Here is a 26,457-nt window from a genome sequence, read left to right as displayed (position 1 = left end):
TTACAGTCTATGAACTCGTTCATTCGCAGGTTAGTCAATCACAAAACAACTTATTTATATATCTATCTTCAGTTTGAAGCTATAGCGACAGTTTTGGATTCACAAAGGATGAATGAAATGTCTTGAAATACTTGGGCTCAAGGGTAACTAGTTTTTAACACTTTATATGTAACATACAATGAGGACTTGAATTTGGAAGTAGAAATAAGATTGCTTTTACTAAAAAGAGGCGAGTATTTCAAGAATATGTGACATGAGAAACATGAGGTGTGTCCCAAATTACGCTATATACACTATGCACTTACACCATGCTTGTTAACGCAAATATCTAATCAGCCAATTACACGGCAGCAACTCAATGCTTTTAGGCATGTAGACTTGGTCAAGACGATCTGCTGAAGTTCAAACTGAGCATCAGAATGGGGAAGAAAGGTGATTTAAGTGACTTTGAGCATGACATGGTTGTTGTTGTCAGACGGGCTTGTCTGAGTATTTCAGAAACTGCTGATCTACTGGGGTATTCACACACAATCATCTCTAGGGTTTACAGAGAATGGTCCGGAAAAGAGAAAAAATCAAGTGAGCAGCAGTTCTGTGCGTTGATTCGGGTTGATTCCAGAAGTCAGAGGAGAATGGCCAGACCTGTTCGAGCTGATAGAAAGGCAACAGTAACTCAAATAACCACTCTTTGTAACCGAGGTCTGCAGAAGAGCATCTCTGAACTCACAACACGTCCAACCTTAAAGCACATGGGCAACAGCAGAAGAAGACACACCTGTGCCACTCCGGTCAACTAAGAATAGCAAACTGAGGCTACAATTCACACAGGCTCACCACAATTAGACAATAGAAGATTGGAAAAAACCTTGCCTGATCTGATGAGTCTCGATTTCTTCTGCAACACACAGATGGTAGGGTCAGAATTTGGCATAAACTACATGAAAGTATGGATCCATCCTACTTTGAATCAATGGTCCAGGCTGCTGCTGCTGTGACGCAATGGTGTGGCACATATTTTCTTGGCACACTTTGGGCTCCTTAGTACCAACTGAGCATCGTTTAAACGCCACAGCCTTCCTGAGTATTGTTGCTGACCATGTCTATCACTTTATGACCACAGTGTGCTCATCTTCTGATGGTTACTTCCAGCAGGATAATGCACCATGTCACAAAGCTCAAATCACTAGTTACTCTCCTGTCTAGCGTAAGAATTTTATAACGTTATCCGGGTCATTCAGCATCAGTCTGATAGCACCTCTCATTCCACACTTCATTTTATCAGTTAAATAAGTGTATTATCCAAGTATTTGAAGTGGATTTTTCCTATTGTGATTTTTAGTGTGAACACTATTACACTATTTATTCTATAAATTGGTGTTAAGTATGTTTTTAGTTATCCAAATGAGTGGTAGACAGTATTGCCATGATAACGGAGAATATTAAGACATATCAGACCAATCAGAATCAAGTATTCCACAGAGTTGTGTAATAAAAAAATATAAAGGAGTAATACAGATTTTCTGCTGTCGTATCCTTGAGCAAGAAGGATGGAGACAGTTTAATGTTTTTTTTTCTTTTCAAAAATTACATCAAATCATTATTTCCTTTGCTTAAATTAACAACAATCAAGTGCTTTGGATGAATAGATACCGTAGCATTCATGTGAATTTAATGCATGCTGCTTTTCATCACGAACAAGGCTAATATCAAAATGAATATCTTTTATTACAACAAAAAAGATGTCAGATCCAGAAGAAAGAACGTTCAAATCGTTTAAATTGTTTAAAGAAAGTTAAAATCATTGTTCCTCTCAGATGTTCACGATACAGAAGAACATTGAGTTTTACAAAAAGATCCTCTTTATTGATTGGGGTAAATCTGAACAACCAGACAAAAAAACAAAAAGAAAAGAAAAAAAAAAACAATAAATAGTTGTTAATGAAGATAATCAGTTCTTCTCGAAGTACATAACACAGTAACTTGGAAGTGGCATACAGGTTTGTAATTCAGTTTGAGCAATGTTTGGCGTTTGATCCTGAATGCTGATTAAAGTCATTAACTTTGGATCTGTTTTATATTCTAAACCCACCCTTTCCATACAAAATTAAAACACATTTACAAAGATTTACAGCATGGAATCAAGGATAAAGTTAATGGGAGCACGCCACCATCTCACGTAGAAGAACAGATCAAAGGCGATGCTTCATGGCTCAAACAGGGACATGGGCTGAATCCGAAATCGCCCCCTGAACCCTCATTCACTATTCCCTACATTAGTCCACTAATACGGTTCACTTGAGCGAATTCGGACAGCTGTTGAACGTACATCGGCTGTACACTCGTTATGTCGGTGCATTGTGGGATTGAATGAGTGCACTCAATAACGTCCACTACGTTTTGGACACTACTACAAATGGATGTCCCGTCAAATAGCGCCCTATTTGAGGGTATAGGGGGCGATTTCGGATTCAGCCATGGTGTATCAACTCGAGCCGGGGAAGCGGTTTACTGAAGCATAAGGTAAATGAATCTATTAATAAAGTAGCTTTAAATACTCTTTTATTGGTTCAATCAATGGGGAATTTCCTGGCTTGTAAAAATCTTGCCATCATTTGGATCAGATGCATAAAACAAAAATATTAGTAACAAAAACAGCACCTTTGTTTGAATGTCATTCTCACAGCTCTTCTAGTCCATGGTGCATGATGATGATGATGTCATCGGTGATGTCACTGGCAATGTTCTCACCTCGCTCTGTACTGTGAGGTGGGACAGAGCAGCATTGGCTAACATTGCCACCTTAAAACTTCCTTTCCGTAGATGTCAACTCATACATATGCTATCCTAACACATACAAAAATAATTCACAATGTCAGGCAACGGCTGCTCCCTCCCCCTCACAATGTGTCCAATGAAGAGAAGGCCTGTGTGCTCCTCTTTCCATGCTTCTCTCCCCTTTCTTTCTAACTCTCTCTCTCCCAGATGTTCTTATGCCCCAGTAGAGGGCTTGATTTAAGTGGATGGGCCCTTCACTGTTCCCGCCTCTTGTAGTCTGGGAGAAGTGTAGGCTGATGCTGCCAAACATGCAGCTGCTTCACAAAATCCAGGAAGACCAGAAGGACCAGCTTTTCCAGGACGGCCCGCCTCACCCGCTGCACCCTGTGGTCCTCGCTCGCCTGGCCTACCATCACGTGCCACACCGTCAATACCTGGAGGACCTGTGAGAGAGCAGGGTGGGCCGCTTAATTAACCAACACACCTTCAAGGGACTTTAAAGGTGGGCGTAGTTTGAACTTACCTGGCAGTCCAGGTGGTCCCGTTTGGCCAGGGTGTGGGCGTCCAAGATCTCCTCTTTCTCCCTTTGCACCCCTCTTCCCTGCAAAAACAGAAACATGGGGATGATATATAGTTACTAGGTTAACTGAACTAAGCTAGATCTACATTTAGAAGTTTTTTTAACCTTTAAGGCCAGTGTTTCCTATTTGTCCTGGGCCCCCGATGATGCCAGGAATGCCACGTCCGCCTGTCAGTCCATGAGGACCCTGAGGTCCTGGAGAACCTGGTGGTCCCGGAGGACCTGGAGGTCCCATCACGCCTGCTCCGCCAAGTACCGCTCTCTTAGCGCTCACTGCTACCGCCGCTAACTTTTCTGTCAGAGGAATAGAAGTAAAATGAGTTCAGGCAGCATGTATTTTTGCATTCATGAACAAGAGACACGGTAGTGGAATGAAAAAAAGTGTAGAGCAGGGGTGTCAAACTCAATTCCTGGAGGGCCACTGTTCTGTTTTGCTGCAGCCCTAATTAAACACACCTGAACCAGCTTATCAAGGGATGAATCCGAAATCACCCCCTAAACCCTCAATCACTATTCCCTAAGTTAGTCCACTAATACTGTTCACTTGAAGGAGTGAATATAAACGAGTGAGCGAATTCTGACAGCCGAGTGTACAAGCTGTGCAATCTGGGATACAATGAATGCACTCAATAAAGTGCACTATGGTTTCGGACACCACTACAAATGGCTGTCCCCTCAAATAGTGCCCAGGGCATATTCAGGGGCATGTAATGGGGTGGATTCAGCCAAGGTCTTCAGGGTTGCTAGAAACCTCCAGGCTGGTGTTTTTGAGCTGGTTGGAGCTATACTCCGCAGGAGTGGAGTTTGACACTTGATCTAAAGCAAGGTTTTCTTTTAACTTCAGCACTGCATTTTTAGAACACTGTGTCATGCGTGAGATGCTGTAAAAGTCGTGAGACACGAGCACAACGTGACATCTAGAGCAGTGGTTCTCAATTCCAGTCCTCGGGACCCCTTGCTCTGCACATTTTGTATGTCTCTCTTATCTGACACACTCAGTTCAGTTCATGGAGTCTCTCCTAATGAGCTGATGATCTGGTTCAGGTGTGTTAAATAAGGGAGACATACAAAATGTGCAGAGCAGCGGGTCCCGAGGACTGGAATTGAGAACCACTGATCTAGAGCATGCACATCTAGATCTAGAGTGGTCCCCAATCCTGGTCCTGGAGTTCCCACAGATTTGCACATTTCAGATGTCTCTCTAATCAAACACACCTGGTTCAACTCATCAGCTCTTTAATCATCATGGCGATTTCTGTGGTCGTGGCTCCTAAAAGGTGGTCCTACATCATACAGTGAGATGTTCAAAGATGGCCGTTGTCCCAGTCTTGCGACCAAAGATAGACTGCGATAATTTTCTGACAGTGTCAGAAATTTTGCATAATCACCTCACAGTGTGTTTGCTGCTACGACCTACGTCTACTGACTAGCCAATAAACATGCAACATGAAATGGTGTATTGATCAACTTTCCATGGCACTAAAACTTAAAACCACTTACCTAAATAAAGCTTCATTTGCAAAACTGGCATGCCAAGTTGGCCTCTTTTCCCTAGCCATGACTGCGTCCAAATTCTCCTCTTTCGCTTCCTCCTCTTTTTTTCAGCATACATAAACACCACAATTGCCAAAGTGTGATTCATCGTGCTCTATTTGTTTACCACTAGCGCATGCTAATGACGTTTTATTCTTTTACACTAACTTGTGTTGTAGCCTACGATTCAATAGGTGTCATCATCGCACAGTCTACACACGGCGTACCCAAGTTTATTAGATCCATGTTGTAAAGTGTGATTTGTAATGATCTAGCAGGCATAAGAAAATACTAAATCTGCAGTGTTGAAGGTACTCCAGAACCAGGATTGGGAACCACAAATATTGCATCACAATAAGTGTAATTGTGATTGTCAAAACATTTGGTAACTAAATAGAATTTTATGAAGTTTAGTGACAACATGTTACAATGTTTACATTGTACAATGACTGGTAGGATACAGTTTTTATTATTGCTTGACAAAAATTTCAAGATTTCAATTCCATTCTTGTGATTTGATTCCGATTTTGATTCAATATTGACTAATTTGGATACGTTTATTTTAAATTTTATTCTAATCTCATCTAATGCTGTAAACATAGAGGGCCCAATCTGCTGGTATTATTAAAGGTTAAAAATAACAAATTAAATTAAATATAATGCAGTTTTTGTTATAATAACAATTATTTAATGGCATAATATATGGCATAATGGATATAGTGCTCAGCAAAATCTCCTCTCTAGCTATTTTTTCTATTCAATTAACATGCTATGGTCATTAAATGGCTTTCCTGAGGTAAATGTAACGTTATGTGACATAATTGTTCTCCTGCTGTTATATTGAACTCTTTCCGTGGTTGAAAAACACTAATTGGTCGATATTATGTATACTTTTGGTAAGTTGTACTGCATCTTTAAATAAAAAAGTAACAGATGATCGGTTCACGTGCACTTGAACTGAGGCGCTCAGCGATCTGTCACGTCACATTTACAAGCGCCAAACGTATTTTTGTCTGAATTTCGTAATGAAATTGACGGAATCTAAGAGCAGAGAATTAGTTTAATATTAAAAGTACCTCTTTGCTCTGCAATTTTTCTGTGCGTGAGAAAATGGATGTGTGGCGTGAGAGCGTGTGAAAAGTGTCAATTGCGTGAGTCTCACGCTCAATGCGTGAGAGTTGGCAGCCCTGCATCATGCATGAGACAATGCGAAAGACGCAAGACAGCCAAAGAGCGTGATGCAAGTGCAGTGTTTAAACACATCCACCTAGAGACGTATTTTTAAAAAACTGAAAAAATTTTCATGAGGTGCTTTAGCGAACAAACGCTGCACTGTTTTCAGACGCAGTCCAACTTTCCTGTAGAGTGTAGCTCCATTCCTGATCAAACTCACCTGCCTGTAGCTTTCTAGAAATCCTGAAGACCTTGATTAGCTTGTTCAGGTGTGTTTGATAGGGCTAGAACTAAACTCTGCAGGAAAGTGGATCTTGAGGGCCAGAGTTGAGAACCCTTGATCTAATGCATGTTTAAATAAAGAACAAATGGAAAAGCAAATCAGTGGAATGCAAAAACGTGAAATGTAGGGCAGTGAAAGGGAAAAACTTAAGATCTAAAGATGCATTTCTTTAAAGTGAACTGCTTTTAACATGAGCGCTGCATTTTTAGAACGCAGTCTCATGTGCAGCAGTCAAATCCATCTAGCCAAGTAGCACAGTGGAATGCAAAAATGTGTTCTGTGTGGAGACTCAGGCGCTCAACCCTGAAAAGAATCCCTGCAAATGGTGTCAAACCTTCGCTTAGGACACAATCACATCTCACCGGGTGCAACATTGGGTAAATATCATTAAGATAACCACCCAGAGCTGGACGTTCATCTGTTGTACCAGTTCTCAAGGTGTCACACTGACCAAATCTCCACATCTAATCTGATTCCCAATGGGGAACGAAAGAGAAATCTTTCCGCTCGCTTCACGTGAGTGTGAAGGTATGTTTGCAATCGCAAGGCTGAGGGATTACATTGTGAAACTGGGGGTTATCGCGGGCAACTTCAGGTCATCTCTCTCTTGCAGAATAGAAGGCCAGAGAGCATAGCCTGACAATCCCAGAGAAAACAGAACTGTGTGGAAGTCAATTTGGAGCAGCGGATAAATAGCGTTTGGCAGGAAAGCTGTCCCTGAGGAGTGATGAGTTGCAGATTGATACATTCTGAAGGATGAAGAGTACTGTAGATTTAGAGCGATAGATTACAGCTGCCCTCTTTCTGACACACTGATTTCAGCCAATTTGGATTGCGGCCATTTACGGAAAGAACAATGATTGTTTCTCACCTTGAAGCATCTTGTAGACCACTTCAATGATGTGTTGATCCGTAGCATCACGACCCTGAAAAGAGAAGTCATAAAAATGATAAAAACACTTGAAGGGATAGCACACCCACAAATGAACATTTTGTCATCCTTTATTATTATTCCAAACCTGTTTGACTTTGTGGAACACAAAAGGAGATATTTAGAAATGTCCAAGCTGCTCTTTTCCATATAATTCAAGTAAATAGTGATCACAGCTCTCTATGTTTTTTTGGAAAAGAGCAGCTTAGGAGGCTAAACCTCTCCTTTTGGATTCAGAACAACATGATGGATGATGAGTAAATGATTTCATTTCTGTTCATGTTCATGGATGAACTAATGTATTAAACTTTTATTAAGATTACTGTGGTATGAAGCAGGAAACTGTGGTATAAGCTAGATCGATATTAGAATATCATTTTAATAAAAGCTGGATGCAGGTCATTTTAAAATATATTGTATGGTGGAGAAAATGCTGTATTACTGTTACTACAAATAAAGCTCTTTCTGATTTTGCTATGTTAGCCACTTGACAAAATAGTGTTGTCTCTGAGGCATGGTACAAACGCGGTAAATCAAGAAAACGAGATTCAAACAATAAGACTAAACGTGTTGAGCTATTAGTTTTCTGTCAATAAAGGTCTCCAAACAGTGGCTCACCTGTCTAATAAAACACATCCTATATTAAAGCATCTTTGGTGTTTCCATGGTTTCTACGGAAATCGAGGGTAACGTGGATATGACGTCATTGACAGCCGTTTCACTGCTTAAAATTGTGGATTTCTCTGGATTTAAACGTTGGAAACATTTGGGATAATGTAAGTACACAAGTCAACAAAACATATAACACTGTTCTAGTGGATTTTTTAATCCAAAAATCGTACATACGAAGAGTTTTCATTATTCTCTGCAAGTGTTTCGACTGTAACCTGTCTGGCTAGAGCAATACTTTAGTTTTGAGGCGTAAACAGAATTGTTTGTTGGTTAATGTAGGTTGGGAAAGCTGTGATGGAAATTGTTCTTGAGGTTTTGTTGAACACTCACAGTTGTTCCTTGTATTCCTGGCATCCCTGGAACTCCTCTTTCTCCAGGCAGGCCACGTGGACCAGGTAAGCCTGCGGGACCCTGGTCTCCTGGTTTCCCGGGATCTCCGGTGGGGCCGTTGTGCCCTTGATCCCCAGTCACACCTTGCTGTTGATAGAGGAGGCAGTCATTGAGAAAATAAAGAAACTGGGATGTTCACTATTGATTGTACTAGGATAATGCTTAAGTAAAATAAAGTGTTATCTTAAAGGTAAAGTGTGTCATTTCCACACCACTAGTGGTAAAAAATGAGAAAGCAAAAATAATTTTGACATTTTCAAGTGGTACTTGCCTTTTTTGTGGAAAACTGGCAGATTATAATATATAATAGTATAAATTAAGAATTGGTTAATTTGGCAAAACATAATAAATTACAAAGCAAATATCAATTACAAAATAGATAATTACAATTATAAATAATTTTATGCTTTACAGTCTGCCAAGATAAAATCATTAGTCTGGTAGTTTTGGGCAAAAGAATAATAATAAGTCTGAGCAATATCATATTAATGATCATTTCCAAACAGGTTTCCTGAACATGTCCCATAAACCATGTTAATTTATATACTACTATAATATTGGTTAATATTTAGAATTAGCTTTTATTTTATATTTTCAGTTTGTATTTTAATTCTAGTTTGTTTATGAAATTGACATTTTCAATCATTTGTGGGTTTTTTTTTTGTCAACTTAATTTGCAACTTAATTTTATTTCGTCTAATTTCCAAGACAACATTTCAAATTTAATTTGTTTTATTTTTTAAGTTTAAGTTTTCTATCTAATATTCATATTTATTTTATTTCAGCTTTATGTAAATTACCTTTTTTTTTTTTTTAGTTAGTTAATAATAGCACTGCCATAAACATGTCAAAAGCATAAACATGTTTTGTTATAGGACAAAAGAGTAGTCCCGCCCCTAACTCCCGCCATTGGTTGGGTGGCTTGGGCCAAAAGTACACACGTCAGAATGGCTTGTGTAAAAGTACTGACAAAACTGGGGCGGCATGACGCATTTCAAAATAAAGAACTGACACAATTCACCTTCAAGATAGTTTGTCATGTCCTGCCCTATTGGAAAACAAACAAATGAAGCTGAATCTACCTAAATTCCGCATTTCACTTTGCATTATCTGTGTTCTTCATGCTGTCCTTACCTGTCCCTTAGGGCCAGGCTCCCCAGATTGTCCCTGTTAAATGGAGAAACGCATTTTTAAGATGAACAGAAGTCTTCTGGAACCAATCTATTAAATAAATGTATCAGACTACAAGACTTATTTACCTTCTCTCCTTTCTCGCCAGCCAATCCCTCTACACCAGGATTACCCTGTGAAAGAAGCGGGTGAGATCCATCAATGTCACCTTAAGTTGTTATCTTTTGTGATGTGGACTGTGATGTATGGTTTCTATTTCACTCCATAAATATGTGTATGCATTTTTCTGAGGGTGTACTCACAACGTCTCCCTTTGATCCCACTTTGCCTTGGAATCCCTGTAAGTAGATGCAATTGTACATCAGATATCTCTCAGTGTAAGCTCTAATGGATACAAATTTATTGTTGGTAATATCTTATTTTACCGTAAACTCTCTGAGCACACTAAATCAACCGGCTTTTACCGCCATCATTCAGTGTATTAAATGGCAAGGATATTGTAGATTAAAGGACAACAAACATTAAAGTGTCCATAAGAGGATATTTCATATTGAATTGAGGGGTATTATTTGGAAACATGGACATGAATTATCTAAGAGCATAGATGTCCTCTACTAGGAAAGTCAAATCATGAGTGAAGATTGCCCCCATGTGGTCAGACCTCATCACTGTACCAGTTTAAATAACCTCAGTTCATTTACTCTTAATTATTGTGTTCATATGGTCACAAACCTTGTCACCCTTAGTTCCAGTTAAACCCTGACCACCTGGGACGCCCATGGGCCCTCTCTCTCCCTTACTTCCCTGCAAGTAAAACATACAAGATAAGTGAAAATGACAAAACAATCCTGATATTTCTGATAGAATATATATATATATATACACACACACATATATATATATATATATATATATATAAAATTGTACCTAAAAAAACTGCAACAATAATAAAAAATAAATAAAATAATATATATATATATATATATATATATATATATATATATTAAATTGTACCTAAAAAAACTGCAACAATAAAAAAAAAAATATATATATATATATATATTTTTTTTTTTTGTGATATATATATATATACACACACATATATATACACACACATATATTTATATCACAATAAAAAAAAATAAAAAAAAATATATATATATATATATATATATTTTTTTTTTTTTTTATTGTTGCAGTTTTTTTAGGTACAATTTACTTGATACTTTTATATATAATGCATTATAAAAGTATTTGTAATGCATTAATTATGCCTTGCAATGCACCTTATAATCTCACAGTTATTATACTTAACATTATATTTCTAAAACATTATAATACTTAACATTACATAATACTTATTCATTGTTACACAAAAAAAATATTATATTTTAACTTTGGCTACAATTATTTATGAAAATATATAATGCATTACAATGTATATTATGAATACTTTTATAATGTATTATATATAAAGGCCTCAAGTGAAGTGTTAGTATTTATTTGAACAAATCCTTCAAAATATTTCCAGGTTTTCAATGACCCTGGGAACCCTGATTATAGCAGAAAAATAATGAAAATAAATATCTGATGAATGACCACGAAACTTACAGGCAGGCCAACAATACCAGAAGGCCCAACTGGTCCTCTTTCACCCCTGTCACCCTATCGGACAAGAATCAAAAAGGTAAGAAAAGAGCATTTCGTTCAATGTTAAATGGATGATTTGTAAATGAGGATGGAAACTGACCTTTGGCCCTGGGACTCCCTCCATGCCAGCTTCACCTGGAGGACCGGGCTCTCCCTGAGAGAAAGAGAAACATAATGAGGAGCCAAAAAAAACTTTTAGATTATTTGTAAACCAGTGTCCTTGAATGATATGACATACTTGAGGTCCTGGAGAGCCTTGCGTTCCCATCAAACCGCGAGGGCCCGTCTCACCCTAAACAAAAAAGAGAACAAATAAATTGTTGAACGGGTAGAATGAAGCACTAGTGGATAGTCGGTGCAGGGTAGATTACTTACAAATTGTAGTCTGTTACGGATTACAAATTTCATGCTAATTTCAAATTGTAGCTAGTAACGTAATCCATAAGATTACAGTTTAGGTAACATATCTGACTATATTTGATTACTTTTGACCTAACTCGTGTATCACATAGATTTGAATTTGATTATTTTGTATTACATTGATATAAAAAAATACAAAGAGAAAGAAAATATATTACATTCTACAAAAATGAAGTGAATTAGGGGTTTGTGAGTTGATGAAAAGCTAATAATTAAGTCATAAGTAATAATAATAATAATAATTTTAAAATGAACAATAAAAAACACTTAGAATGTTTTGATTTTATTTGTTTACCTGCATGTCAATGAAAAAAAAGAAAATCAATAACTTATGAATAATTGACTGAATATGTAATCATGTAATCAATAAAAAAGTAACTTTAATCTGATTCATTTTTTTCTGATTTAAATTTTTGGAATTTAATCCAGATTACATATAATCGGTAACACTTTACAATAAGGTTCCTTTATTAAACATTAGTAAATGTATTAACTAACATGAACTAACAATGAGCAATACATTTATTACTGTTTTTGTTAATCTTTGTTAATGTTAGTTAATGAAAATAAAGCTGTTCATTGTTTGTTCATGTTAGTTCACAGTGCATTAACTAATGTTAACAAGATTTTAATGAAGTATTAGTAAATGTTGAAATTAACATTAACAAAGTTGAACAAATGCTGTATAAGTGCAGTTCATTATTAGTTAATGTTAACTAATGGAGTTAACTAATGAACCTTATTGTAAAGTGTTACCATATAATCTGTTACTTCCCAGCACTGTGGATAGTATTGTATCAACTGACATCCTGAACACCAAAAACTAGTTTATAGTTCAACAACAAAAAACGTGTAGAAATTCATAAAATAACTGCATGATCTCACCTTAACTCCCAATTCACCCTTGGCTCCAGGCATACCAGGCAAACCCTACAAAATATGAGAAATAGCATGCAGGATGAATGTAGTGACCCCTGCAGGCCTCCGTGGAGAGCTTCATGTCTGTCCTTTACTTTGTGCTGATATCAGAACAAGGCTGCAATAACTCATCCTGTTAGCGAGGGCGCCTGCATTATGGCTTGCGCAGGTACGTTGTGATGTTTTGTATCATAACCAGCATGCTCCATTACCCCAAGTCACCAGGAGAGTCATGTTTGATGATGATGAATAGTTAATAGGAAGAGCAATTTCAAGGTGGTTTAAGCTCCAAAATAGTGAGGGCAAGAATGTCACTCTGAGACTGTAGGCAGAAAACACACTAAACTTTTACTTTTTATATGTAATGATCCTCATTTAACAGAGGGAATACAATGGACAGATGTGAGGAAGATGGGGAAAGTTTCCTTGAACCTTTAATGATGATAATTACTGCGTATATGATATGGTAAGGATAATGAAGTATGAAATTCCACTTACAGCCTCTCCCTGTGGACCAGGAGCTCCAGGTCTTCCATTTTGTCCTGAAGCACCCTTTAAAAAAGGGATAGGAAAGTGCAGCATTCATTAATGTTTATTTTAGCAATGTATAATATTTTATATTTTATATATATGTATATTGCATTTATATTGGATATTATATCTTGCAAAAAGAACCCCTTCTGGAAGAAACAAGACTTGCTCACTCTGACTGTGCATTATGCATTATCTTTTACATATGTCATGTGTCTCCTTGAATAATGATGGCTGCTGTGAGAATTGATTTAAGAGCTGAAAAAGAGTCATCCATACCTTTATTCCTGGGATGCCAGGAGTACCATCTTTTCCATCAATTCCTGGAAGACCCTGACAAGGAACATTAATCAAAAGATTAAGAGCATAAGTTTAGCGGACCTGTTTTAAATTGCATTTAAATTGGCCATCTTTTAACTTACATTCTCTCCCTTTTTTCCCACCACTCCCTGAGGCCCTCGTATACCACGTTCTCCCTACAAGAATGAATAGATATATGGATGAAAAGTTTGATAACTTAACATGTAAAATGATAAATGAATGCCTGGATGAACAGATGTGAATAATATTACTAATACTTACAACGTCACCTTTGTCACCAGGCTCTCCAGGTGGTCCTTGGGGTCCTTCTTCACCCTGCATTGCACAGTAAGCTTATAATTTAAATGTATTTTTGTCAGTTATGAGAATGAAATGTATTCACACAAGACTTTCAGACTTACAGGGCGTCCAGGGATGCCGATTGGTCCTGAAATGCCTTTGTAACCACGTGGTCCCTGTCACAGAAGTTGTGAATCACTTTAAAGTTTTTACAGATTGTAAAACAAAGTCTGTGGAGATTTGCTGTCCTACAAATATAACTGAAGTTGTGCAATGTTTGTTTTATGTTCCACTGGGTTTTTTCAGAATATAATAAAACCCATGTATGCAAGTCAAGCCGATGTACAAGTCAGTGGGGGAGCTAAAATTCACAATAAGTTATATGTTCTTTCTTATTTAACTGATAATGTCTAAATTTAAAACCGCCTGGCAAAATTATCATCTCATCTCACACACAAAGACTGTGTAATAAAATAAACCACATATTTGATGGACCAAAAACACCCATCCTTAGATGGTTATAGATATATACTGTAGCTTTCATCTAATATTTGTATTCAATTTTATTTTATTCCAGCTTGTATGGAAACTTGGTTCTGCCACTGAATAATAATAAAAAAAAGGTAATTGCAACTTTTTACATCATAATTATGATATTTTCTCACAGTTTATATCTTACAATTTTGAGAGAGAAAAAGCCCCCCCCCCCCCCCCCCCAACAAGCTTCCATAAGCTTTAGTTTGATTAACAAAAAAAATAGTTTTAGTTTTAGTTAACACTGATGGACACCATCTGCTATGTATCCTTTTGTAGGCCTGTATCTCCTCAAACCAGTCAAAAATCATATTTGGTGTTGACATAAACAGATTACGAGTAATATTTTGGGAACTGTGACTCACCGTCTCGCCTTTCGGTCCCACCATTCCCGGATATCCTCTCAGACCCTGAGGGCCCTAAAGTGATTGTGGTAGAGAGAAGCAGACATTTTATTTCACAGGTGATCTTAGGACCTTCATAGAATGTACTGCTAAAATTACTTGCAATGATGTAACAGCAACATAGGGTTAAATAATAAAATAACCCGAACAGAAATAAATACATTACTGGAGGGCCTGGAATTCCCTGTTCACCAGAGATGCCGAAATCACCCTTTGTACCCTAAGGATGGAGAATACAAGGATGAAACACATATTTACATTTGAAAGAAAAAAATGACCTTTTATTTTGGGATATTGTGTGGCTTGTCGCTTTGAAGTTATTTGTTTCAATATATGACTAATTTTCGGGATATGTGTGTCCTGATAGGAAATTCTCATTTCAGAAGCCATTTCACTTTAATATACGTCACAATAGGGAAGAAAAGACTGTCACAACTTTCATTTCATGCCGACTTTAAATTCAAAACTTTCCAAAGACAGTCGTGCTCTGAATTACGGGCAAATCCACTCTGTCCCTGTAGTCCATTCTAATGTCCTTGTGGGGCTCATTAAGTCTGATTAATTCACAGGCAAGTATCTTCTCAGTACCTGCCGGCCCCCTATTTCCTTTCATCTGGGTCAATGTGTTCTGTCTGCGAGTCACACCCAGATTAGAGGCAGTTATACGCCTTGAGGGGCTTCATTAGCTCATAATCCTGCTCTGCATGCTGGAGAGACTGGGGCCCTTCAAAGCATGATCTGGATGCATAATAAGAAACATTGTTTATTTGACTCTACCAACTTATCAGTATTTTTGTTGTTCCACATTGTGTGATATGAGGTTTATTAAGTTTAAAGCTGGAAGGGGCTGTGTCCCATTTGTCTTTTTTATGAATCAGGAGGGTGCTCACATGCGCCCCTTTGTGGCAAAGTGTACACACCATTTGGCCTCCCTGTGAGCCTATTACTAAAATAGAACAACCATAATGTTTAAGTATGAAGACAGGTCAGGTCACCAACATAACCAATCTTTAAATAACTTTTTCAAAAGAATTGACATTTTTTATTATATAAATATGTTAAAATATTTTATTATTACCATTATTATTATTGTTGTTGTTGTTGTTAAAAATAATAATCATAATTATATATATTTTTTGGTGATATATATATATATATATATATATATATAGATATAGATATAGATATAGATATATATATATATTATTATAATATATTATTATTATTAACAACAACATATATATGAAGAGTTCAGATGCAAAAGCCTCTAAGTGCCATCTGAAAGTTTCTTCTAGAATGATAATTTTTATCAAGCTCGTATATTTAAGTTAAGTCATTTCACTTAAATGACATTTAATAGGTAATTTGCATTGCCATTTAAGTGAAAGCTTGATAAAAATGATCATTCTAGAAGAAAATTTCAGATGGCACTTAGAGGCTTTTGCATCTGAACTCTTCATATATATATATGTTGTTGTTAATAATAATATATTTAAAATTCTTAAAATATAAATTGTATAATAATATAAAAATATCATTGTAAATGTAGAATAAATTATAAATTGTATCTGTACAATTAATAATAATACATTTTTATATTTAAAATAAATAAAATATTGTAATTATTCAATATAAATATTAAATATTTAAATTTTTTTTTTTTTTTGTTGTTGTTCATAAGATGATTTAAAATTATAAAAAAATGATTAAAATATTAAAATTATTAAATTATTGTGTATATATATATATATATATATACACACACACACACACACACACAATGAATAATACTATATATAATGAAAGTTAGTTGAATTATTAAATATATAGATATTAAAACAAGTATATGATTATAGAACTATATATTAAATATATTATTATTAATATTATAACAAGGATTCAGCTGATCATCAGAAGGAAAAACATACCAATTTTCCAATGCTTCCTGGATCTCCCAGTACGCCAACTCGACCTTTATGTCCCTGTGAAGAAAGTAATTTCAGGATCAGCCATTAATCATACCACTTTGTAAAATATCTTAGTAAACTAAAAGTTCCAGTCCCAGATGCTGATGGGTCAATACATCATTCCATGCACAAGTATAGTAAAGCTATGATGCAAAACACCTTTGCAGTCCTAGCAGAAGGATGGCACTTAGTTCATTTCCTTATGTAGTACATAACATTTTAATCTGAATTAGTTTTAGTTTTGCTAAATATAAAAGCAATAAAGCACTCAAGGCTGTGCTATTTTGTGAATATAGTCATGGGGGTTGCATCTTGACCCTTGCAATGCCCTTAAAGGGATATTTCACCCAAAATTGAAATTTCTGATGCATTTACCTGAATTTCTTTCTTCTGCTGAACACAAAAGATAATTTGAAGAATGTCGGTAACCAAACAGTTGATGGGCCCCATTGATTTCAACAGGATTTTTTTTCCAGTACTATGGAAGTCACTGGGGCCCTTCAACTGTTTGATTACCCATATTCTTCAAAATATCTTCTTTTGTGTTCAGCAGAAGAAAGAAACTCGTGTATGTTTAGAACAACTTCAGGGTGAGTAAATTTCATTTTTGGGTATAGAAAAATAGAAATCTTAGAAAAATCTAAAATTCAAACTTACTAACCTTCACTCCCTGTAGGCCCTGAGGACCCTTCGGCCCAGGTGGACAGTTGGTTGGACACTAGAACACACAGTGGCAACATTGGATTAAAAAAGAACAACTCTAAATCACACAGGCTAAACAATCACTGTCAGATCTGTTTAACTCAAACCATCACAGCTGAGTGAAAAAGGGCAGCAAGGGCTCGGAGATTTTTTCTAGATCTCAGATCACCAGCCCTCTAATTGCAGTAAATGGATGATAAGGATTGATCCAGACAGTACAGGGCACCAGCTGGGCTCTAGGCCGGAGGAGAAGCAGTCAACCAGTCTGCCACGTGATCCCACAAGCCCCAGTGCAGAGCAGACTCCTGGCAGGCTGGCTGCAGATCACAGCCCTGGGACTCGCTGGGATTCTGGATCCAGATAGGTGCTAATGGGCAGAAGCCTTTGATGACACCCATTTAATGAAGCTCATTAGGAAAATCTATGAACACTGAGATCAATGAGGGGTGTGAAACGTATAACAGGGCAAACTCTGAGAGAAACTAAATACAGAGATGGGTAGATTCAAAAATAAGAAAGCCAAAAAGAAATTTCAAATAGACTTAGGACTGAATAGTGAAGGATTATATACAGCACATATTGATCTTTCAATGTAAGACATGATGACAGAATTGTGAAAAGAGTATCAACTTGTTGTTTATAGATTTCAAACAAATATTTAGCTTTACTTTTACACTGTACCATAAATCTAGGGAAGGGTTTCTCAAGCTTTTTTAACCAAGGACCTCCAAATAAATCACTGCGAATGACAACAAATGAAATCAATCAACTCTGCAACCACATTCTCAACAATAGCTTTTATATTTGTTTTTTTTACTTATTATTGCATTTTTTAGTTTATGCATAAAAAGCTTTAAGTTTTTTGTCTAATTTTCCAGAAAAAAAAAAATCTATAAATATTAAAAAGAATATATAAAAATATTATCATCCTATCATCTTCATAAATACTGTCAATGTATCTTTAATTAATTTTATTATTTAAAGGCTTTTTAGATATTTTTACTGGAAAACAAGTCAAGAAGATTTTGAGGCTTTTTAGAAATTTCTACTGGAAAAACAAGTCAAAAAGACTAATAAAAATGCATTAAGAAGTTATTTTTCTATCATGGTATAGCCAATGTTTTATGTATCATTTTTTCTTTTTGTGATTATATGATTGGCTGTTCATTTATTCCCTTATAAACTTTTTTGCACTGAGTCAAAAATGTTGTGATGCTATTATTCAGTTTGGAGCTGACTGGTTTTGTTTGAGGCTTAAAGCTCTTTAATTACTGTGTTTTTTTATGTCTATGGAAATAATGAATGAGATTATACTTTGGAATTCAGACTGCTGGAAAAGTTGTGGCACATCATGGTTTGCAGACACAACCTTACCTGAAAGTCAGCGCTGCCTTCCTCTAAACCCAAAAACTTTCCTGGCGGACCCTGAAAATGACAATGACATAAATAAATTGAGAAAGTGGATATAAATGCAGGTGGCTTGGAAGAAATAAATATGTTTGGAGAGTTTATTTATCATGGAGTGAAAAGGTTCTGAAGCAGATCCCAAATGGATGCCTTCAAGAAATGAAATGAAATAGAGTAGAAAATGAAATATAACGTACGCCCAGAAATGCAATGTGAGATGAGATGTCATTTTACACTGTTCTGACACTGATTTATTATCAGCCCTACAGCTTTATACACAGAATTAGATTTTGTGGTTTCACTTGAGAAGACTACATTTCAAAGTGAAGTAAATGAAAAATTACTGTGACTTACAGGCTTGCCTGAAGGTCCGGGTAATCCTGGAGGTCCAGGACTTCCCAAGACACCCTGTGATGAGAGATGTGAGTGCAAGCAGGCATCAGTTCAGTGATCCATTTAATTAAATGGGTTTACCGAGTGATGTTTTACCACTGAAACTATTTATGCTACAACGAAAACAGTTGTCTTAGCTAGTAACAAAGATTAAGTATGCACAGCATTCTTAACCAGGAAAGATTTGTGTACTATCATGTTATTAGGAAGATGTATTCGAATGAGACCCACCTTTGGTCCAGTAGGTCCAATTTGTCCAGGAAGTCCAATGGGGCCTGGTGCTCCCTGTAATGAGATTATGAACAGTGAAATTAGACACTTGTTTATTAATCTAATACATAATAAGCATGTGCGAATCTAAGAACAGAAGAAACCCCTGTGGGCTAAGATCCCTTAAGGTTTTGTAGGGTTTGCACTGCAAAAGCCTTTGGAGCATGCAAAATAGTTTTCAATCAAACTGAAATTTTCACTGAAATTGCATGTGAGAAAATGCTGAAAAAACAAATCTGGTTGTACATCTGGTTAAAAGTCATAGCTCCTATATAATTGGCATATGCATATTCATAGGGCATTATTCATTGGTGCATGTTATTCTAGTAGCCTAAAAAATGTTTTTGTAATCTTCTCATTCATGGCGATTCTTTTGGCTGACATCACAAATCCTCAACCCCTCCAACTTCCAACTTCCCACGCTACATTTTATTCACTATGGCCTGGTTCCACAGATAGGACTTAGATTAAGCCAGGATTAGGCCTTAATTTAATTAGGACATTTATATAGCTTTAATAAACGTTCCATAGAAAGAAAAAAAAACATTACTGGTGTGCATCTTGATATTTTAAGATATGTCAAAACAGCTCAAACATGTAATTTAGTCTGGGACTAGTCTTTTAAACCTTGTTTGTGAAACCGCGGGATTGACCCAGTTTCACTTGGAATAATAAGGATAGGGAAGTAAAATGGCTTATTAATTGGCTTACTTACAGCAAGTCCAGGCAGTCCGGGTCCCTGAGGGTAAAAAGAAAAAAAATTGATTAGCAACAGAGCTTGACTGTAGTCCATTAGCACTGGAATACAGCACATTGCGTCTGTAGAAACACTCAAACATCAACAATCAGGTCGGAAATGTTACTGTTTTGTGTACTGTGTCACCTGTTGAATAGTTTGAGAAACTGCAAGTGGTGGACTCGCAGCATTATTCTTGTTCAACAAATTCCTCACATATTTTTTATACTTACAGGTCGCCCTGGTGGTCCGACCGGCCCTGGCTGACCCTGTGAAAATCAATAAAGCATCATGTGGAATTAGACGTGTTCCATTCTTTATACACTTTTAGACTAACAACGACTGAAAAGAGTATATGTTATTTATAATACCCTCAGTATGCATGCATGACATTCATTATTCATGATATTCTTATCAGTCGTTGTCCTCTATTATCACTTTTTCTACATTTAAATATATGTTGTGTGTGTTTGTATTGTGTGTTGGTTGGCCAACGGATTGCCCACTAGAATAGAGTAGATTGTGTGTATGCTATGAAGAAAAATAAAATATAAATTCCTCACCTTTGGTCCAGGATTACCACGAGGACCCCTCTCACCCTTAGCACCAATCAAACCCTGGAGAGATAACAGAGGAAAACAAGCCTTCAGAATAATAATCAGCCAGTAATTATTTAGAATCATTCACTGAGTCATGTAAACACCTCTAAGATGATTCAAAGAGTGATTTAGTTGGGGACACTTAATATTCAGCAATATGAACTGACAATAGCAGATGAACTGAACTGGGGTGCGTTTCCGTACAACTATATAGCTCGCTGCTTAACTACCATAGTACGATGCATCGTTGGAGAAATCAACTAACGTTAGCTAGTCACGACTGTTTCCCGAAACCGTATGTCGCAAAGTATCGTTCAACCACGTTGGTTTATGACGTCTCGCACGTGGTGGACTAATAACTTATTTTAATTAATCTGTTTGAGATCGAATTAACGCTAGATTTTGTCATATAAGTTATTTGCTTTATTTTGCTTTATTACCAGACTCAATATTTGGCTCGTTCTTACATAGTAGAGTACGTTCGCACATGCGCAGTCTTTAAAAACGGTGCTTTAAATCTCTTGACAAACTAAAAGACGTAAATTACATTTGTATGTATTCTAAATAAATAACACGGGTTGTACTGAATGTCAGCTTGCTTATTTTGCTGAAGATAAGGATTTATTCAGTCTACATCTCATGTAAACTAGAAACTATGCTTCTAACGACAGCTTGAGAGAAGTTTGCGATGCTGTTTGCGAATGTTCGTTGGAACGATGGTTTCGGGAAACACCAAATCGTTGAACTATGCTGATAACGACAGAACTTGCGACCATAGTTGGCTAACGATGCTTTCGGGAAACGCACCCCTGGATGATGACATCACTGCTTTATAGCTAAATTAAACTCATTAATTGATGAACTTTACACAGCTCTTTTTTTAGAGCTGCTTTACAGCAGAATTCTGTTTGCATCACTGATTATTATTTTCCATCGCTGTAAAGATGCTTTGAAACAATCTGTATTGTATAAAGCGCTATAAATAATGGTGACGACTTGATTCATAAGCAGAACATTTAATTTGTGAAGATCCATGTATATATTCTCATTGAGTAAAAATTATTTAATGATACTTTTGTACATAGACATCTTACTATAAACAATCCAGTGAGGGGAAAATCAGGGACTGGCATTCCAGAACAGATTAAGTGGTAAATCCAATAAGGAATGTTTGCTTCTTAGCATGTGACTGAGAAAGTCTTGCTCATTAGGACCAACATCTCTTTTCTCAGTCTCATGCCAACATTTCAGAGTGTAGGTGTGAATAACCTTCACCAGAACATGATTGCATTATTCATTATGGAACAAATGTGTTGATTGAAAACGAGATTTAGCTCCAAACTACAAACTTAACTGCCTTTTTTTATGGCTGAGCTACAGTATAAATGTGTAATTCCTGAATTGTAGGTGTCACTCACATCAATGCCATCCTCCCCTGGAGATCCATCAGGACCAGGTTCACCTGCCTCTCCCTTTTGACCCTGTAAAGTGATTCACACATGAAAATGTTAAAATACTATCAAACACTCAGTTCTTTGACTTTGGTGCAAAATAAATGCATTTATTTTTATTAGATAAATTGGTTACACTTTATTTTAATGTGTCTCTGTTACACTGTAATTATACATTTAAGTACAGAGTAATATTAAATAACTACATGTCCTTACTATAGGATTAGGGTTTGGTTTGGTTGAGGGTTAGTTGCATGTAATTATGCAAAATTCATAGTTATAGTAAATACATGTAACATATGTAACAATAACACTGTAAAAAAAAGTTTTACCAATTAATTATATATAAAATGTTCATATACACTACCATTCAAAAGTTTGGGATCAGTAAGATTTTTCATTTAAAAAAAAAAGAAATTAATTATTTTATTGAGCAAATATGCACCAAATTAATCAAAAATGACTGTCAAATGCTGTTCTTTTGAACTTTCTGTTCATCAAAGAATCATGAAAAAAAGCATCATGGTTTCTGCAAAAGATATTAAGCAGCACAACTATTTTCAACATTGATAATAATAATAAATGTTTCTTGAGCAGCAAATCAGCATATTAGAATGATTTCTGAAGAATCATGTGACACTGAAGACTGGAGTAATGATGCTGAAAATTTTGCTTTGCATCACAGGAATAAACTACATTTTCATATATATATATAAAATAAAATAAAAGCCTGTTTTATATATATATATATATATATATATATATATATATATATATATATATATATATATATATATATATATATAAATATAAAACAGGCTTTTATTTTACCTTTAAATGATTATGTAAATATATCAAATGGACATTTATGATCAACTATGGTAGTCACTTACTATTTGTCCGGGAGGTCCAGGAGGACCCTTCTCACCCTGTAAAAGGGAAATGCAATATTAGCAAAGATGGACTGGGAAACTGACAATATAAAGTAAGGGACACTACAACATTTCAACTTACTAAACATAACTTAATCTGAAATATTCAACCTCAATTCTCACAGCTAACAAAAATTGCATGTTAGCATAGGCCTATATAAAATGTCAATGAAATGTTTTTAAAAAAAAGTAAACCAATGAATGTATGTGAAACTCCACCCACAAAAAAGCTCCTCCGTCCTGACTAAGATCAGATTTACAGTATTTTGGGTGTCAGAGTTCTGTATATTTCCCTATATGCATATGTCACTATTTATGACTATAAAATCTAAATATCCTACAGTATTTGTAGAAGCTCATGGGAGAACGCTGGGATCCTGTTTCTGTTTTTTCTATGCTATGTATCAGTCGGGCTCGTTGTATATCCTGCTGAGTGTCTTTATACTGAACCCCGTCTAGGCCACAACCGTATCAAATAACCAACATCTACTAGCTCTCTCTCTCTATCTCAATATGGGAAAGAGGCAACCCTCCAACAGAACCCTTTTGTGTGATTATTTTTATTTTGTGCGCCCTCTATCGGCAAGATTTTGGTAGTGCAGAACTCGGGGCCCATGATACAAGGTGCACAATGACTGTCTTTGTACCAGCTCGACCTGTGGTGCAGCCAAGCGGCTCCAATACTCACATCAATGCCGTCGGCACCGGGCGTTCCAGCGGGACCAGGGAGACCAGGAGGGCCCTGGGGTCCAGGTGGGCCGGTCTAAAATTAAACACAGAGTTTCAATTTCATCAACACTAAAGCCTTTACATTGATGTACACTGATAGTCGCTTTAAATATAAACAGGGTTCTATATTTAACTTCCACAAACCTAGAAATTTATTATAAAATGTTGTGTTAACAATTAAAAAATGAAACCCTTAATTCACGAAATTAGTCGAATCTCTCTTGTATGCAAGCCTAATTTTGGATAATAAACAAATAAAGCCTATATTGTTCTGTAATTGTGACCTCAGACAAGCATTATTTATATGCTTTTACAAGCTTATATATGCTATAATATTTTTAATTAGATAATTTTTATATTTTCAGTCTTCAAATGTTTTAGCAATTTAGTTATGTGCTTTTGTCATTTAAATTTATTACATTTTTCAAGCGTATGTTTACAGCTTATTTTATTCCAGCTTTAGTCCAGTTTACTGAAAATGACTTTTAGTTTTAGTTAACACTGCAAACACTGCCTCAGACACGTCTACTTGCTTAAATTTGATAGACAGAACAAGGTTTGTGATGAAAACCAAATTAAAGGGCAAAAGATCAGGGCATCCGGGGTGGGAAAAGAGAGGCTGGGAATGTTTACTCAGACCCTCCCCCATTCAGCATCAAAGATAGATCTGTTTTTCAATGCATGAGTTTATAAGATGGTGGACTCAAAAAACAGTACACATTCATTGGGTCCATTGCATTTTATGCATATGAGCTTCATGCATGCGTTTTTCTCTGAGGTGGTTCATCTAAATGTAACAAGTATGTGTTATTCTGCTGGAAGCAGTTTCAGGTTCTGTCTGTTTGAATAGCAGCTTCAGTGTATTTTCAATGGGCTCTTTGTAATCTCTCCGTTTCTACCTTCTCCTCTCTCTGTTTATTCATCTGATGTTTACTTTCTGCTTCATATTTTATTCAGCAGGTCTCCATTTACTCATTTCAGTTACTAAAACTGAATTGTTTAAGCTTTCAGAATCAAAAGATAACACTGCTGAGGATAGCATAATTGCTCAATACCAGGCCTGCATGCTGTATAAAGACACTTAGGTAAACTTTTAGAAGATTACACCAAAAAAAATCCTCAAACATCTAAAATCTTGCAACTTTGAGGATCAAAAGTTTCCTGTAAACAGGTCACCTACCAAACTAGTCAACTATTGTGTGAATTTGATCTAAATGAATAAATATCCAGTCCCATCCACAGTAAATCATATCTCAAACATCAAAGATGTTCTCCAAGATACATGATCTCATACTTGACAGCAAAACCAAGATCATCCAGCATCAAGAAAAAGTAGATAAGCGCAGCCAAACTCACCACTTGCGATAAGGCCAAGCAGAGCGCCTGCAACAGGACCAAGCTTCTGAAGATCATGAAGAATCTAGCCATGGTGAAGATTCACTATCGTCCCAACGGTTCCTCTAAACCTTGCCACCCTCTCTCCTGGCTTCTCAGCCCAGGATGGTGGATCCAGGAAAAGAAAGGTGTGTGTATGTGAGTGTGTGCGCTGCCCAGGACAGGGAAGAAAAACACAGTGGCAGGGACCTGAGGGGAGGATTGAGAGAGGTGTAACCCAGCCCTACAGCCAGCCCCTGAGAACTCAGGGAGCTCAGAGAACCCAGAGAACACACTGAGGACCGGACAGACCTGAGAAGCCATGGCCCGCGCAGGAGGCGGAGACTTCTGATGATTGAACATGCAGACAACAGAGTTCTAGAGAGCTAACTTTCTCACGCCCCATTACTGAATACCTCAATACTGTAGATTCTTGAATATGTACGTGAACATCATTGATGTTGATTTAGTGGACGGTCTGTGGAGCTTCTGGACGCAGGAATGTTTGTTTTTGAGGCATTATAAACAGACACTCATGTCTGGATTATAGGAGGCTTGGAATGCTTGTAACCCCAAAATGTACAACACCAGTGACTTTTCTTGGGCATTTTTGAAATGACATTTAGCTAAATGGCCTCAAGATGATTTTTAAAGGATGTGTGAAGCAGGTCTCCTAAAGTTCACACTGGTGCAGAGGCCACCATTAACCGTATAGTTCATCAACTAGGGACATGTTCCACAAAGTCTAAAGTGACCAGAAAGTGTCCAAAAACAGGGTCTCATGGGTTTTTTTTTTTTGTTTGTTTGTTTAATAAATACTACATTTCTGAATGGGCATATACCTTAAAGTCAAAGTTATTACAGTCCAAAAACATGCTTGTGACATTAGTATTATAATTAATATACTATTATATTAAGGCTATTCATCTTTTTTAGTTTTCATTTTAGTTTAAGTTTTAATAATTTTGTTGTGTTTTTGTCATTTTATTAGTTTTTGTTATATAGCTCTCTCTCTCTCTCTCTCTCTCTCTCTCTCTCTCTCTATGTACTGTATATATATATATATATATATATATATATATATATATATATATAAATGGATAAAAACAAAATTTCTAATAGTATTAATTTATAATAATATTAATTGTATAAAAGGCTATATTCAGAATCAGTTCAATTAACAAAAATGATATGGCATGAGTTGTGAAAGTGGAATCAGCCATTAAATAATCAGTTTCAACAGAATATTAACAGTAAAACAATATTTAAACAACAAACCCTTAATGATGTAAAAAAAAAAAAGAAAAGAAAAAAAGAAAACATACAGTAGCCTTAACACCTCTCCACCGTAGCGTTATGTGCAGTGGCGTAG

The 26,457-nt window shown here is 36.2% G+C and overlaps 1 protein-coding gene across 3 annotated transcripts; it reads right to left on the bottom strand.

The window, feature by feature from the left end:
- Nucleotides 1-1,706: 1,706 nt before the first annotated feature.
- Nucleotides 1,707-25,435, bottom strand: col9a2 (procollagen, type IX, alpha 2). 3 transcript variants are annotated; one of them, XR_014608403.1, is made up of 33 exons: nt 25,068-25,435; nt 23,671-23,745; nt 22,944-22,979; nt 22,018-22,080; nt 20,564-20,617; nt 20,234-20,269; nt 19,980-20,003; nt 19,226-19,279; nt 18,956-19,009; nt 18,569-18,619; nt 17,154-17,210; nt 16,454-16,507; nt 14,692-14,745; nt 14,487-14,540; nt 13,710-13,763; nt 13,570-13,623; nt 13,410-13,463; nt 13,267-13,320; nt 12,955-13,008; nt 12,424-12,468; nt 11,357-11,410; nt 11,219-11,272; nt 11,080-11,133; nt 10,201-10,272; nt 9,771-9,806; nt 9,597-9,641; nt 9,472-9,504; nt 8,278-8,424; nt 7,216-7,270; nt 3,461-3,649; nt 3,299-3,376; nt 2,474-3,218; nt 1,707-2,227 (listed from the first exon to the last, which is right to left on the bottom strand). XR_014608403.1 is itself a non-coding variant. In XM_084130684.1 (32 exons), the coding sequence occupies exons 1-32, from the start codon at nt 25,137-25,139 to the stop codon at nt 3,013-3,015; spliced, it is 2,076 nt and encodes a 691-aa protein (XP_083986810.1). In that variant the 5' UTR covers nt 25,140-25,435; the 3' UTR covers nt 1,707-3,012. The 3 variants fall into 3 exon arrangements, 1 of the variants encoding a protein (XP_083986810.1); XR_014608404.1 differs by having other exon boundaries at nt 1,707-2,246; nt 2,488-3,218; XM_084130684.1 differs by having other exon boundaries at nt 1,707-3,218.
- Nucleotides 25,436-26,457: the final 1,022 nt, after the last annotated feature.

The sequence above is a fragment of the Abramis brama genome (assembly GCF_963993115.1).
Source record: "Abramis brama genome assembly, chromosome: 12".
Lineage (NCBI taxonomy): Eukaryota > Metazoa > Chordata > Actinopteri > Cypriniformes > Leuciscidae > Abramis > Abramis brama.
The sequence above is the reverse complement of the archived record's forward strand: the minus strand, read 5'-3'. Positions and strand labels throughout refer to the sequence as shown.

Coding starts and splice junctions, on each gene's coding strand:
- col9a2 (XM_084130684.1), bottom strand. CDS start 25,139: ATGGCTAGATTCTTCATGATCTTCAGAAGCTTGGTCCTGTTGCAGGCG. Junction 13,464..13,569: donor CTGGTGACAAAGGTGACGTT/GTAAGTATTAGT, acceptor TCATTCTTGTAG/GGAGAACGTGGTATACGAGG. Junction 13,321..13,409: donor TGGGAAAAAAGGGAGAGAAT/GTAAGTTAAAAG, acceptor GTTCCTTGTCAG/GGTCTTCCAGGAATTGATGG.